The 14,335-nt window shown below is 37.6% G+C and overlaps 1 protein-coding gene and 1 pseudogene across 4 annotated transcripts in view; one reads left to right on the top strand and one right to left on the bottom strand.

Annotated features, from left to right (window-relative positions):
* The window catches only part of ADK (adenosine kinase), a 606,631-nt gene that overhangs the window by 313,747 nt on the left and 278,549 nt on the right, over nt 1–14,335 (top strand). For all 4 annotated transcript variants that reach the window (XM_037013272.2, XM_037013270.2, XM_037013268.2 and 1 more), the window contains exons 5-6: nt 7,007–7,179; nt 11,230–11,338. In XM_037013272.2, coding sequence (XP_036869167.1) covers nt 7,007–7,179; nt 11,230–11,338 — 282 coding nt within the window. The remainder of the gene's footprint in view (nt 1–7,006; nt 7,180–11,229; nt 11,339–14,335) is intronic.
* Nucleotides 4,556–6,982, bottom strand: LOC140850389 (BCL2/adenovirus E1B 19 kDa protein-interacting protein 3-like pseudogene; annotated as a pseudogene).

The raw sequence follows: 14,335 nt of genomic DNA, 5'->3' as shown, positions 1-14,335 counted from the left end.
ATCCCTTGACTTTTAGTCTGTGTATGTCTTTGAGTTTGAGGTGAGTCTCTTGTAAGCAGCATATACATGGGTCTTGCTTTTTTATCCATTGTATTACTCTGTGTCTTTTGATTGGTGCATTCAGTCCATTTACATTTAGGGTGATTATTGAAAGATATGTACTTATTGTCATTGCAGGCTTTAGATTCGTGGTTACCAAAGGTTCAAGGTTAGCTTCTTTACTATGTAACCATTTTACTTAGCTCTCTTATTAATCTATTATAAACACAGTCTGAGGATTCTTTGTTTCTCTCCCTTCTTATTCTTCCTTCTCCATTCTTTATGTGTTAGGTGTTTTATTCTGTACTCTTGTGTTTCCTTTGACTGCTTTTGTGAATAGTTGATTTTGTTTTTTGTCTTTAGTTAGTATTTTGGTGGTCTCCTTTCTTTGGTGTGATTTTATTTTCCCTAGTATCATCTATTTAGCCTTAGGAGTGCTTCCATCTAGAGCAGTCCCTTTAAAATATCCTGTAGAGGTGGTTTGTGGGAGGCAGATTTCCTCAACTTTTGCATGTCTGGGAATTGTTTAATCCCTCCTTCATATTTAAATGATAATCGTGCTGGATACAGTATTCTTGGTTCAAGGCCCATCTGTTTCATTGCATTAAATATATCATGCCATTCTCTTCTGGTCTATAAGGTTTCTGTTGAGAAGTCTGGTGATAGCCTGGTGGTTTTTCCTTTGTATATGATCTTTTTTCTCACTCTGGCTGCCTTTAATACTCTGTCCTTGTCTTTAATCTTTGCCATTTTAATTATTATATTTCTTGGTGTAGTCTTCCTTGGGTCTCTTGTGTAGGGAGATCTGTGGGCTTCCATGGTCTGAGAGACTATTTCCTCCCCCAGTTTGGGGAAGTTTTCAGCAATTATTTCTTCAAAGACATTTTCTATCCCTTTTTCTCTCTCTTCTTCTTCTGGTACCCCTATAATGTGAATATTGTTCTGTTTGGATTGGTCACACAGTTCTCTTAGTATTCTTTCATTCCTGGAGATCCTTTTATCTCTCTCTCTGCCTCAGCTTCTCTGTGTTCCTGTTCTGTGATTTCTAGTCCATTCATAGTCTCTTGCACCTCATCCAGTCTGCTCTTAAGTCCTTCCAGAGATGGTTTCATTTCTTTAATCTCCCTCCTGACTTCATCCCTTTGCTCTTGCATATTTCTGTGCAGGTCCGTCAGCATGATTATGACCTTTATTTTGAATTCTTTTTCAGGAAGATTGGTTATATCTATCTCCCCAGTCCCTCTCTTGGGGGTTGTCTGTGTGATCGCTGACTGTACCAGATTCTTCTGCCTTTTCATGGTGGTAGAGGTGGTCATAGGCAAGTGTCTCTGTGTCATCTGGGAGAACAGAGTCCCTTCCTGTTTGCTGGTTGCCTTGCCCTTCTTCGCTGCCTGTGTCGATTACCTGCACAGCAGGGATAGCCTTCGGGTTAATCCCATGAGCTGTCGTGGGAGGGGCAGCCCTCGGGGTAGCCCAGAGCCCTGTGGGGATGGGAAAGTGTGCCCGTTGTGCTCTCCTGCGAGAGCAGCACCCCTTCATGCCTTGCCTTAGTTTCCTCTGTCTATTCCAGGCAGCTGCACGCTGTTAGCAGCCTCTGGGTCTGCTCTGATTATCTGCGTGCTCGGACAAGACTCTGGGAGGTTGCTGTGGGCAGGGCCATTCTCCAGCTGCTTTGCTGCTGTGGCAGGGCAGCACTGGCTAGGGGGAGCAAATCGCAGGCTATTTATCACTGTGAGGGGCTTCAAAGCTGTGTTGCCACCCTCGGAATTAGGACGCCTGATGTTCCTTAGGATTCCCAGCTTGCTGTGCTGAGTGTGCCAGGACAATTCCGTCCAGCTGTTGAGCCCCTGTCCCTTTAAGACTTTCAAGAAGCACTCCCTTTTCTTTTGTCCAAGGGGATCTGGCTGTGGGGACCCACTCACAGATTTTACCTTTCCGTTTCCCTAATATCCAGCACACCATGCACTGTGTGTCTGCGCTCCCAGTGCAGATGACTAGGGCTGGTTATTTAGCAGTCCTGCACTTCCACTTCCTCCCCACTCCAACTCCTTCCCTCCTGCCGATGAGCTGGGGTTGTGGGAGTGCTCAGGTCCGCTGGGCCACAGCTTTGTATCTTACCCCCTTCATGAGATGCTGAGTTCTTGCAGATGTACATGTATCCTGGCTGTTGTACTGTATCTTCTGGTTTCTCCATTAGGGGTAATTGTATTTGTTGCATTTTCAAAAATATGTATGGTTTTGCCCTGCTTATGCCGCCATCTTGGCTCCTCCTCTCCACTCTATGTCTTTTGATTAGTGCATTCAGTCCATTTACGTTTAAGGAAATTATTAGTAGGTATATACTTTGTTTATTATTTTCTGTTTGTAATTATAGCTCCTCTCTATTCCTTTCTTCTCTTTTTCAATTTTTTTGTGTATCTATACGCTGTGGGATTGTTGTTACCAAAGGTTCATGGATAACTACCTGACTATATCACACTCTATAGTAAGTTGCTGATTGCTCTATTTCAAACACAATCTATAAGTACTTAACTTCTTCTCTCTTCTACACTTTATATTTTAGATGTCATAATCAAGATTATTTAACCTTAGGAATGTTTCTATCTACTTCCATCCCTTTGACATGTCTTATATTACTGGTTTTGTAATAAATGCTGGATTTGTTATAAATTCTTTGAACCTTTGTTTATCTGGAAATTGTTTAATCCCTGATTCAAGTTAAAATGATAATATTCCTGGGTAGAGAATTCTTCATCAAAGGTCCTTCTGTTTCAGTACATTAAATGTTTCATGCCACTTCCTTCTGGCCTGTAAAGTTTCTTCTGAGAAGTCTGCTGACAGCCTATTGTCATTTCCCTTATAAGTAATCGTATTTCTCTCTCTCCTTTCAGTACTCTCTCCTTATCCTTAATTTTTGTCATTTTAATTATTGTATGTCTTGCTGATTTTTTCCTATCATTACTTTTTGTTAGGGGTTTTCCTCACTTCCATGCCTGAGTGTCTATTTCCTTCCCCGACTGGGGACATATTCAATGCTTATTTCCTCTGTGAGACTTTGTATCCCTTTGTCTGTCTCTTCTCCTTCTGGTACCCCTATTATGTGAATATTGTGTCATTTGGATTGGTCACACAGCTTGCTTATCATTCTTTCCTAGAGATTCTTTTTTCTCTCAGTTCCATAGTTTGTTCTGTTCTTGTTCTCTAATTTCCATCTCATTGATTGTCTCCTCTACCTGCAGCAATCTATTATTCTTTCTCTCTATTTTGTGTTTCATTTCAGTTACTGTATCTTTCAGCTCGTGTATATCTTTGTTGAAGTCCTCCCTGATATCTTTAATAGGTTTCTGCAGATCAGTGAGCATATTTATGACTTTTACTTTGAAATCTGTATCAAGAAGATTGGTGGTCTCTATTTCATTTAGCCCTCTTTCTGGTGTCTCATTCTGTAGCTTTGTTTGGAACATGTTCCTCTGTCTCCTCATTTTGTCAGAATTTCTGTGTTTCTTCCCTTGTATTAGATGGCTCTGCTATGCTTCTTGGTCTAGATAGTAATGGCTTTATGAAGAACACATCCTGCGTGTCCAGAAGCTCAGGACTCTTTCCTCTCCAGTACCTGGTTCTCCTTTGCTGTGGAACCTCATTTGATGTTGGTGGGCAATGTGCAGGGTCACCTTTCTGTCTCTTTGCAGGCAGTGGTTTGTCTCAGTCTGCTGAGGCTGGTAGTTTTCCTCAGCTAGCCCTTTGTAATAAGAGCAGTGGCACTTCTGCTCTGGTCATTATGGGCAGGGCTTCCCTCTTTCTGCCCTGCAGCAATGGTGGGGCTGCTGAGTTAATGAGGTGGTGGGGTGGTTGCAGGGTGTACTGCACAGTGACATGATGCACAGGCTTACCGGAGGCAAGTCACCTGACTGCAGATCCCTGAAGTGCTTAGCACTGGTTGCAGTGGGAGGGCGCACAGGAGCAATGAGGCAGCAACTGGCATTGTGGAAAGGCTTGCAGGCTCATGTTGGTGGCATGACATGTGCAGTGGAGAGATGAGTGGGCAAGCAGTGGTAGCTAGTTGGGCAGTGGGAGGCCCTGCCCATGGTAGAGGTAGTCAAGCCGCAGCTGCTGCAGCAGCTATTACTGTGGCATCACCTAGCAGCAGTGAGGCATGCAACACCAGGCTTCGCCACCCATGGGGAGGAAGGAGCTCTCAGAGCTGGCTCCTGCAAGCATCCCCTCCCCTCACCCTGTTGGGCCAAAATCAGGGCTGGGAAAGCTGGGAGAGTCCCCCTTTGCCTGCCAGGCAACAAAGTCTGATGTTGCTGGGCCCAGTGGAGTATTGGTATGTCTGGTATGGAGGGAAGCACCTTAGGGCTGAGCTGCCAGCAAGGGGAATGGAGCATCTGTGGCTCCTGAGAGTGCTCTACCTGCTAAGCCAAGGGAGGGCTCCAGAGGTATTGTCCACCTGTCCTTCCTCCTGCAGAGACTGCCCCATCCAACCCTCACCCCTCTGGCTCCCTTCCTACTGCTGGCAAGTCTTTCAAACTGCTCAGTCTGTCAGGTCTCACCAGGACCAGTGGAGCATTACTGTCCTCTATAGAGTGCTCGTGTCTCAGCCTCCCAGAATGCTCCAACTGTCCTGGTGTCCAGTCTTATTAATCACCAGAACCCAATACAATGTGGACCTGTGTTCTCAGAGCAGATTTCCAGGGCTCGGTGTGCAGAGTTCTTGGGAACCTTTCGCTCCCCGCTCCATTCCTCTTCCTCCTGCTGTGGGCTGGGGATAGGGCAAGGCCTGGGGTCTCACCTGGTCAAGGCTCTGCCACTTTATCCCCAGGTGGAGATGGTGTGTTCTGCAGTCTTCAGTTCATTTTTTAGGCTTAGTTGTATTTGCTGTAGTTGCTCCCTTTGTGTGCATGTGGACTAGGTTTCAAACTAGGTTTGCCTCGCTATTCCAACATCTTCGCAAATTTCTAAATAACAATAAACTCTGTTAGGAAATTCTGAAGTGTCTTACAGTCCAAAAAGGGAATGAGGTTAGTAAAGTGCCTCATCAGAGTTTGAATAAAATACTGGATTTGAGAGTTACTGGAACTTGCATATGTAAAAATAGGGTGGGTGGTTGGGTAATGCTTACAATGGCCTCATGTTCAAATAAACTACTGTGACAGTGCACCACTTCACAGGTCACATGCTTTTCCAGGGCCTTTTCTTTCCTCAGTAGCTGCTGGCAGAATGTGCACTCTGTCATTTTCCAATGTAGATGCCTATCCCTAAAGCCAAAACATTAGAAAGGAAGAGAGATGGAATGAGCACCTTAAGAAATTCTGTGAAGAAAATACTCCCTTTATTGATGGCTTCACTTTTTGTCATGCTCAGAGAAATAGAGCATTTGGGGTACCTGAAGTGGAACTTCCTTAGGTAGAATGTTTTCACAGTGACTGGATGAGATGGACACCCAGTCTATACTTTGCTTCAAAGCATCAACCCCTCTCCCTCCTTGTACAGCTTTTTCTTCAGACTGAGGTGTATGGTCCCTGCTAGTATGTATTTCCATATCAAACAATCTGCCCATCTTCTTGTGGGGAAAGGCTGTCACAGTGAGAACTGCTTCTTGAACTATTATGGCCCGATTCATTTTGTGCATTCAAAAGAATCTTCTCCATGTCTCCATTTTGATAGCTGAGGATGGTATATGTTCCAGCCCCCTATTTTTCCCATTGTCATTTTCATTGCCATTGCTGCTGTTTATGGGTTGCTCCATCCAGAAACTGTTGAGGCCAGCTGGTGAGTGGGGAGGGGGGTGGGGGTGAAGGCTGGTCACCTTCTTCACAGTTGTTTTTGTTGTGCATGGCTGGCAGCTGTTCTACTAAATGAAATGACATTGTCAAGACTCAGCCCCAACAGGACTGTCTCTGGATCTCTGGCAGTAACACCTCTGTTTATTCTACTTGTTTCATTTTATGAAATAAGCAAATTTAAAATTATATATATATATAACATCTAAAAGATGCATATATACTAAAAGGATATATGTGTTCCTAATTCTCATTTTTTCTTAAAGCTAATAAGTGGCAGGGTTAAGATTTGAACTCAAGTCTCCAATAAAGATTCTGCTCTTTTTTTTTTTTTTTTTGAGAGGGCATCTCTCATATTTATTGATCAAATGGTTGTTAACAACAATAAAATTCAGTATAGGGGGGTCAATGCTCAATGTACAATCATTAATCCATCTCAAGCCTAATTCTCGTCAGTCTCCAATCTTCTGAAGCATAACGAACAAGTTCTTACATGGTGAACGAATTCTTACATAGTGAATACATTCTTACATGGTGAACAGTACAAGGGCATTCATCACAGAAACTTTCGGTTTTGATCACGCATTATGACCTATAAACAATCAGGTCAAATATGAATATTCGATTTTTGTACTTGATTTGTATGTTGATCCCACATTTCTCCCTCTATTATTATTATTATTTTTATTTTTAATAAAATGCTGAAGTGGTAGGTAGATGCAAGATAAAGGTAGAAAACATAGTTTAGTGCTGTAAGAGGACAAATGTAGATGATCAGGTGTGTGCCTATGGACTAAGTATTAATCCAGGCTAGACAAGGGCAGCAAGACATCCACGGATGCAGAAGATTCTACTCTTTTAATGACAGTGCTATGCCACTTCTGGCTGGGACTCACTGTTATTTTCCTGAATCAAGCTAGCATTGACCTAAGGTTTATATGACCAAATTCTGGGTTCTTAACCAGTATACTTTATTTCTTTCCCCAAACATAGCATAAGAAGATGTTATATGGTTGTTACATCATATTTCTTATTATAAATGTTAGTAAAGGATTGAAAATGCATTCATAACATCCACAGCTTCTAACAAAGCATCACTTTTATTCCACTCTCCATGGCGTAATACTGAACTATGTGTAGCATACTTCTGACTCATTAAAATTATTCATGTTTCTATTTTCCAGTGGATGATTCAGCAGCCGCACAAAATAGCAACATTTTTTGGATCCATTGGGATAGATAAATTTGGGGAGATACTGAAGAAGAAAGCTGCTGAAGCCCATGTGGATGCTTATTACTATGAGCAGACAGAACAACCAACAGGAACTTGTGCTGTTTGCATCACTGGTGACAATAGGTCAGTGTAATTCCAAGGGAAGCCCTGTTCTAACTGGCTATTTAAGCAATAGTAAAATCTGAATTTCAGTCTGAATTTGCAATCCAGATCTCATGTTTAAACTGCTTTAATAAAGTCCTCCCTTATATCATTTTTCCTTTAAAAAAAATTACCTTTGTTGAACCTTCTTTTGTATTCATGAGAAGTATGCAGTGAAAGTTTTGAGATTCTCCAATCCAATCTTTACTCTTTGTAGTTGGGATCAGAAAAGTAAAACATTTTATTCAGTGTCTTTTAGCTAGTTTCTTGCTGAAACTGGGATCAGAAAGAATGTCCTTTCACCATAGCCTGAGATTGGAATATTCAAATACATAAATATATATACAGTATACGTAAGTATTTCTTAACATCTATAAAATACATTATATCCAGTGTCATATGACTTAGGTCATCTAAAGCATTTCTGACAAATAGTCATTTATTCATATGAAACAACTCCAGTCATGGGTAACACACCACTCAAAAATCAGCTCATTACATTTCTATACAACTTTACTTATTAGAAAATCCTTCTTTATGTGAACTTGAAATGTAATTCTCAGGACTTTCCATGAATTGATTGTATTCATGCCTTTTACATGTACACTGAGGTTTTCCTTCAGTACTTTCATGCATTGCCAATATCATTATTACCATATTGTTCATCAGCATAGGCTTTTTCCTCATTTGTAGGGGAAAATCAAAGTAACTTTCCTAGCTAGTCTATTTTTAGAGTCACTGAAGAATATATATCTCTTTTAAAATAGTGAATTGCTAGACATTTTACATTTCATATAGCTAGAAATATTTAGTTTGTCCTCCTCTATTCCCTGTCTTCCTTCCTTTTCCTTCTTTGCCCTTGCTGCATTCCCATTTCTTACCCACTTTATTTTCACTTACTCCTTGACCTTTAAAAACCTGACACTACTCTATTGAGTGGTCATTAAATAACCAAAATATAACTATCACAATTAATTAGGGTGCCAAAGCCATCTTCAAACCTTTTATGTGTAAGAGAAGAAATTTATGATTTTAAGGTTTCAATAAATAAGACCACCCATTGTTCAAACATTGAAATATACTTATTTAGACCTTTCCCATTTTCTGTTTTCCTAAAACCAACTTTAATATGCAGGTGCAGTTTTCCCTTAATGAGAAATAAGTCAAGTTTTTTTTGCCTCTGATACCACTCAGGCTAGAGTAAAAATTGCTAAATTGTTTTTGCATACTAAATTGCTATCTTACACAACAGTTATGATAATATTAAGTCTCCCAGATGTCAAAAGCTTAATTTATATGCAAATATTATGGTTATGGTGGTCAGTATTGTTTAGATGATATTGAAAGTCAGAAACTAGGGGAAACTCTCACTAACTAATTCAGTATCCAAATTGTGGAACCTAATAGATTTGGATAAATTGTTTTAGATAGGGCTGGTAATGTTTACCACCACTATCCAAAATATATGAGATGCTGAAAAATCAGTTCTACATAGCAATACAGGCCTACCTCAAGACACAAGAACAATACCAAATAAATAGTCAAAATTCACAAAGAAACCAGAAAAAGAAGAACCAAATGAAACCCAAAGTTAGTAGAAGGAGAGACATAATAAAAATCAGAGCAGAAATAAATAAAATGGAAAAGAATAAAACAATAGAAAAAATAAACAAAACTAAGAGCTCATTATTTGAGAAAATAAACAAAATAGACAAACCTCCCCAGACTTATTAAGAAAAAAAGAGAAATAGCACAAATATACAAAATTAGAAACAAAAAAGTAGTAGTCGTAACAGATTCCACAGAAATACAAAAAATTATTAGAGAATTCTATGAAAAATTATATGCCAGCAAATTGGACAACCTAGAAGAAATGGACAAATTCCTTCAAGACTGGACAAATGTTAGCCTTCAAGACTGACACAGGAAGAAACAGAAATCTGGACAAACCAGTGACCAGCAGTGAAATTGAACTGGCAGTCAAAAAATCCCAGAACTACATGGATTCACAGCTGAATTCTAGCAAACATTTGAAGAACTTAAACCCATCCTTCTTCAAGTATTCCAAAAGGTAGAAGAGGAGGGAATACTACTAAAATTCCATGAGGCCAGCATCACTTTAATACCAAAACCAGACAAAGACACTACAAAAAAAAATTACAGTCCAATATCCCTAAAGAACATAGATGCAAAAGTCCTCAACAAAATATTAGCAAACCAAATTCAAAAGTACTTCAAAAGGATCATCCATCAGGACCAAGTGGGGCTTAATCCAGGCATGCAAGGATGGTACAATATTCATAAATCAATCATGATACACCACATTAACAATAGAATAAAAACCACATGATCATCTCAATAGAAGCTGAAAAAGCATTTGACAAAATTCATTTATTCATGATAAAGACTCTCATCAAAAAGGGTACAGAGGGTATGTACCTCAACATAATGCAAGCCATATATGACAGACCTTCAGCTAACATCATACTGAATGGCAAAAAGCTGAAAGTTTTTCTTCTAAAATAAGAACAACACAAGGATGTCCACTTTCACCACTTGTATTCAACATAGTACTGGAGGTCCTAGCCACAACAATCAGACACACATAAAAAGATACTCCGTATCACTAATCATCAGGGAAATGCAAATCAAAACTACAATAGGATGTCACTTCACACTAGTCAGAATGGTCACTGTCCAAAAGACAAGAAATAATAAGTGTTGGCAACGAAATGGCAAAAAGGGAACCCTCCTACACTGTTGGTAGAAATGTCAATTGGTGCAGCCACTGTGGAATGCAGTGTGGAGGTTCCTCAAAAAACTAAATATAGAAATACTGTTAGACCCCATAATTCTACTCCTAGAAATTTACCCAAAGAAAACAAAATTCCTGATTCAAAGAGATATATGCACCCCGTGTTTATCACCACAGTATTTACAATAGCCGAGTTATGGAAGCAACCAAAGTGTCCATCAATAGATGAATGGATAAAGAAGATGTGGTACATATATGCAATGGAATATTATTCAGCCATAAAATGGAAGGAAATCCTGCCATTTGCAACAACATGGATGGACCTAGAGTGTATTATGCTGAGTGAAATAAGCCAGGCAAGAAAGACAAATACCATATTATTTCACTTATTTGTGGATTCCAAAAACAAAGCAAAACAAAATGAACAGAACAGAGGTGGCCTCTGAGAAGTGATTGGTAGTTACTATATGGGGGACAATGGGACACAAAAATTCTCAATCATAATATAAGTTGGTTATGGGGATAGTAGTATGGCATGGAGGATATAGCCAGTGATTCTGTAACATCTTCCTATGTTGACAGATAGTAACAGCACTAGTTGAGGGTAAGGATTTAATGAAGTGAATAACTGCTGATCCACTTGAAACCAATATAAGATTGTATAGCAATGATACTTCAATAAAAAAAATGACCATAAAGAGGAAATTTCACAGATGCTTTGTAATTCCCTAAGTAAACAAAATTCAGCCTTAATAAAAAAGAGGAATGATTTGCAAATAATCCCTCATAGTAAATATAGTCTACATTTATTTTGTGTTTTGCAAAATTATTCCCATACTTGGCTTTTAAAGTATTAGACTAAATATCAATGTCTAGAATGCTGATATTTAAAAACAGAAATTTTTAGTTGTATGTATATGTATATATATATTTTTTGCATAATGGCATAGTACCTTTGTTTCTTAACTGAACTTTTAACTATTAAAATGTAGAAAGTAGATAATTTATCATTTTATCATCAAAAGGAAATATAAATTGCAGTTTCAAAATGCCATTTGGTATTTTAGGACAATCTGTTTATCTCAAAGGTAACATGGAACTATCAAAAAGTTCTCAAAACAATTTTATTTACATTTGTTAAAATCGATATACAGCAATTTGAAGAATTAATTAAAATATAACACAATTTACAAAATATTGTGTTAATTATCTAGAAATACAAGAGAAATTCAGCTATAGTATAAGTAAAACCTGTTTGCTTTTTGTTTTTCTTTTAGGTCCCTTGTAGCTAATCTTGCTGCTGCCAATTGCTACAAAAAGGAAAAACATCTTGATATGGAGAAAAACTGGATGTTAGTAGAAAAAGCAAGAGTTTATTATATAGCAGTAAGTATTTACCTAACTTAAATTCTGGTACATATTTACACACTATATTTTAGTTTTGGCTGATGGTATTTTACGTAATTGTCTTATACTTAGCCTGTAAATTATTTACCCATCTCAAACCCTATGTTATTTTCACTAATATAAATGCAGAATAGAAATACTATCATTCTATGGTAACAAAATTTATATTATTTACCTTCATGTCTGCCTCTTTTTGAATACATTATACATAGATGTTTCTTAACCAAGTATTGAATTATATATTAAATCATTTTCTTAAGACCTTTTGAAGTAATTCTGCACATTTTTATTTTATATTTTTAGGCTATTTGTGAATGATACATACATTGTGTGGGAAAATTAGTAGTATAAATATTCACTGCAAACAGTTTGAGCTTATTTGCCTAAAAAATCTTAATTGCTATTTATTCCATAGTAATTACCATGACACCTTTTAATTTAATATTTCAGAAGCATTGGTCCTGACGAATCTCTTAAATCTGGGAATAAGAGCAGCATGTAATTTGAATTATTAAATCTTCTGACATAAAAATAATTGGTTAAGAATTCATTTCTAAAATAAGACCATTCTAAATACCCTCCTGAATTAATCACCACATGAATACCTTATTTTTATTTAATATGAGTTAAATGTGGCTGATCAGAAATAAGTAGATACCCATGAAAAATTAAAAGTACTTCATATGCATATAGTACATGTTTTTGATATAACAGCTGTTGCCATTCACTACCTGTGCTGTGAAACAGCTGGTAAGACATGTACAGAATTGATTATCCAGTAGAAACACGTTTATTCAAAATATAATTATTTCTTTTAGCTTAGTGCTAATGTCTCATACAGCATGTTTGTGTGCACTGCTTTAGGCTTTACAAGATTACTGATTCCTCTATATAGCAAATCCCAGTCCTTTAAACTGTCAAATAAATGCTTACATTTAGAGGGTTATATAGAGGAAAGTCATGTTACCTCTTCTACCAGGATATGAGAAAAAAATTTTCCCCTCTTGACTCTCCTTCTATTTTATTTCCCAAAATGGTCTCATTTTTTTATTACTTTCTTATTAGTATATTTATGTAGTGTGAGTCTTTAGGTGGGATTTATGCACTGTTCCAAGCCATATTATATTTGAACACCTGATTTTCATAGAACACATGCTTAAAGTTTGGGATTGTTTATATTGATGATGAAATATGACAGTATATTGTGATGAAAATGTATTTTTAACTGGACAATTACAATTCTATTTCAATATACAGTAACAGGACCCCAAATTATAAGCGAACTTGGAACTGCTCGTACTTTTAACAGTTATGCACATGTAATGCATCTAGCCAACTTTGGGGAAATGGAATTTTTATAGTAGTATAGACCCAACTTGAAAACAACTCATAGTTTTAACAATTATGTACTATAACACATCCAGCCAACTTTGGGTGAATGGAATTTATATGTAATATTAACTACTCATATACGTTCAGTTTTATATAAAGTGTAGAATGATCAGTTTGGGCCACTAATAAAGAAAACACTTACTTTTGACATTTGGTATATTCAGACACAAATATCAGAAACAAATATTAAATATATTCCAGATAATATCACTTAGCTTATATTTCAGCAATTTCAAAAAGGAACGCTCTTTGACATTGCCAGGTAAATCTATACTTTGCTCAGAGTTTGTCTGTTTTTGAGTAGTTCTGAAAATAGTGGACTCATTAGGTGCCTGGGATGCTGTATATTCTTGGTGAACATTCAATGAGTATTTATTTTGCAAACAACTAAGAGCAGAATTCTTACTAAAACCTGTGAAATCTCTTCTGAAATATGTCATTTCCACAGACATTCTGTAGCGTGCAGAACATCCAGTGTAGTGTTTTCTTACATGTGCTCAAACCACAAGTTTAGATTAAGTAGATACATCTATGCTTATGTTGATAGATCAGGTAAACTCCTCCATACTGGTTCCATAGGGTCAGCAATCTTCTCACATCATCATCATAAACTACTGAGGTTTAACAAGTTGAAATACTGGGAGCTCTTTAATTCCAAAATTCCTTGATCTAAGGAAGAAACTCGGTATCTATTCAACAAATTTCCATAACTAAGAAATCTGCATTACATAAATTAAACCAGCTGTACATATTCAGCTCTTCTCACTATTCTATTAATTAGTAATGGTCATGAGCATTTAGAAAATTAAAACCATGATCATTTTCTCTGTCACATAATGCAGTGAACTTACAATGCAAAGTTCATATCAGAAACTCCTGATAAAAAGCTGAAATGGAATATGCGTTCTGTTTTGATTTAAATAAAATATTGACATCTTTTTTTAAATCTTCACAGCAGATATACTGCTTATAGCATGTGAACTCTGTTTTTCCTTGTTTAAACCAAATTCCCAAATTCCTTGTTAGTAAGTATTTAGGGCTTACTGGTTATGGTGAGAGCTAATTGCATTTTTTTAAAACATGTATCTCAGGTACCCTTCACATTAGCATCAGATTAACATATAACTGTTTCTTCCCTTACAAAATATATTTCTTAAAATGGCTGTCTAAGACTATGATATTTAGGAAAGGTTTATGAAAAAGATAAGGAAGTTGGGGCCATTTACTTTTCTAAACTATGTATTTACTTTTTTTTTGTATCATTAATCTACAGTTACATGAAGAACATTATGTGTACTAGGCTCCCCCCTTCACCAAGTCCCCCTCACAAACCCCATTACAGTCACTGTCCATCAGCGTAGTAAGATGCTGCAGAATCCCTACTCGTCTTCTCTGTGTTGTACAGCCCTCCCCATGCCCCCCCCCATTACACATGCTAATCGTAATGCCCCCTTTCTTTTTCCCCTCCCTTATCCCTCCCTTCCCACCCCTCCTCCTCAGTTCCTTTCCCCTTGGTAACTGTTAGTCCATTCTTGGGTTCTGTGATTGTGCTACTATTTTGTCTTTCAGTTTTTCTTTGTTCTT

Source organism: Manis javanica, chromosome 7 (genome assembly GCF_040802235.1).
Source record: "Manis javanica isolate MJ-LG chromosome 7, MJ_LKY, whole genome shotgun sequence".
Taxonomy (NCBI): domain Eukaryota; kingdom Metazoa; phylum Chordata; class Mammalia; order Pholidota; family Manidae; genus Manis; species Manis javanica.
Note: the sequence above shows the minus strand (reverse complement) of the source record. Positions and strands in the feature narration are given on the sequence as shown.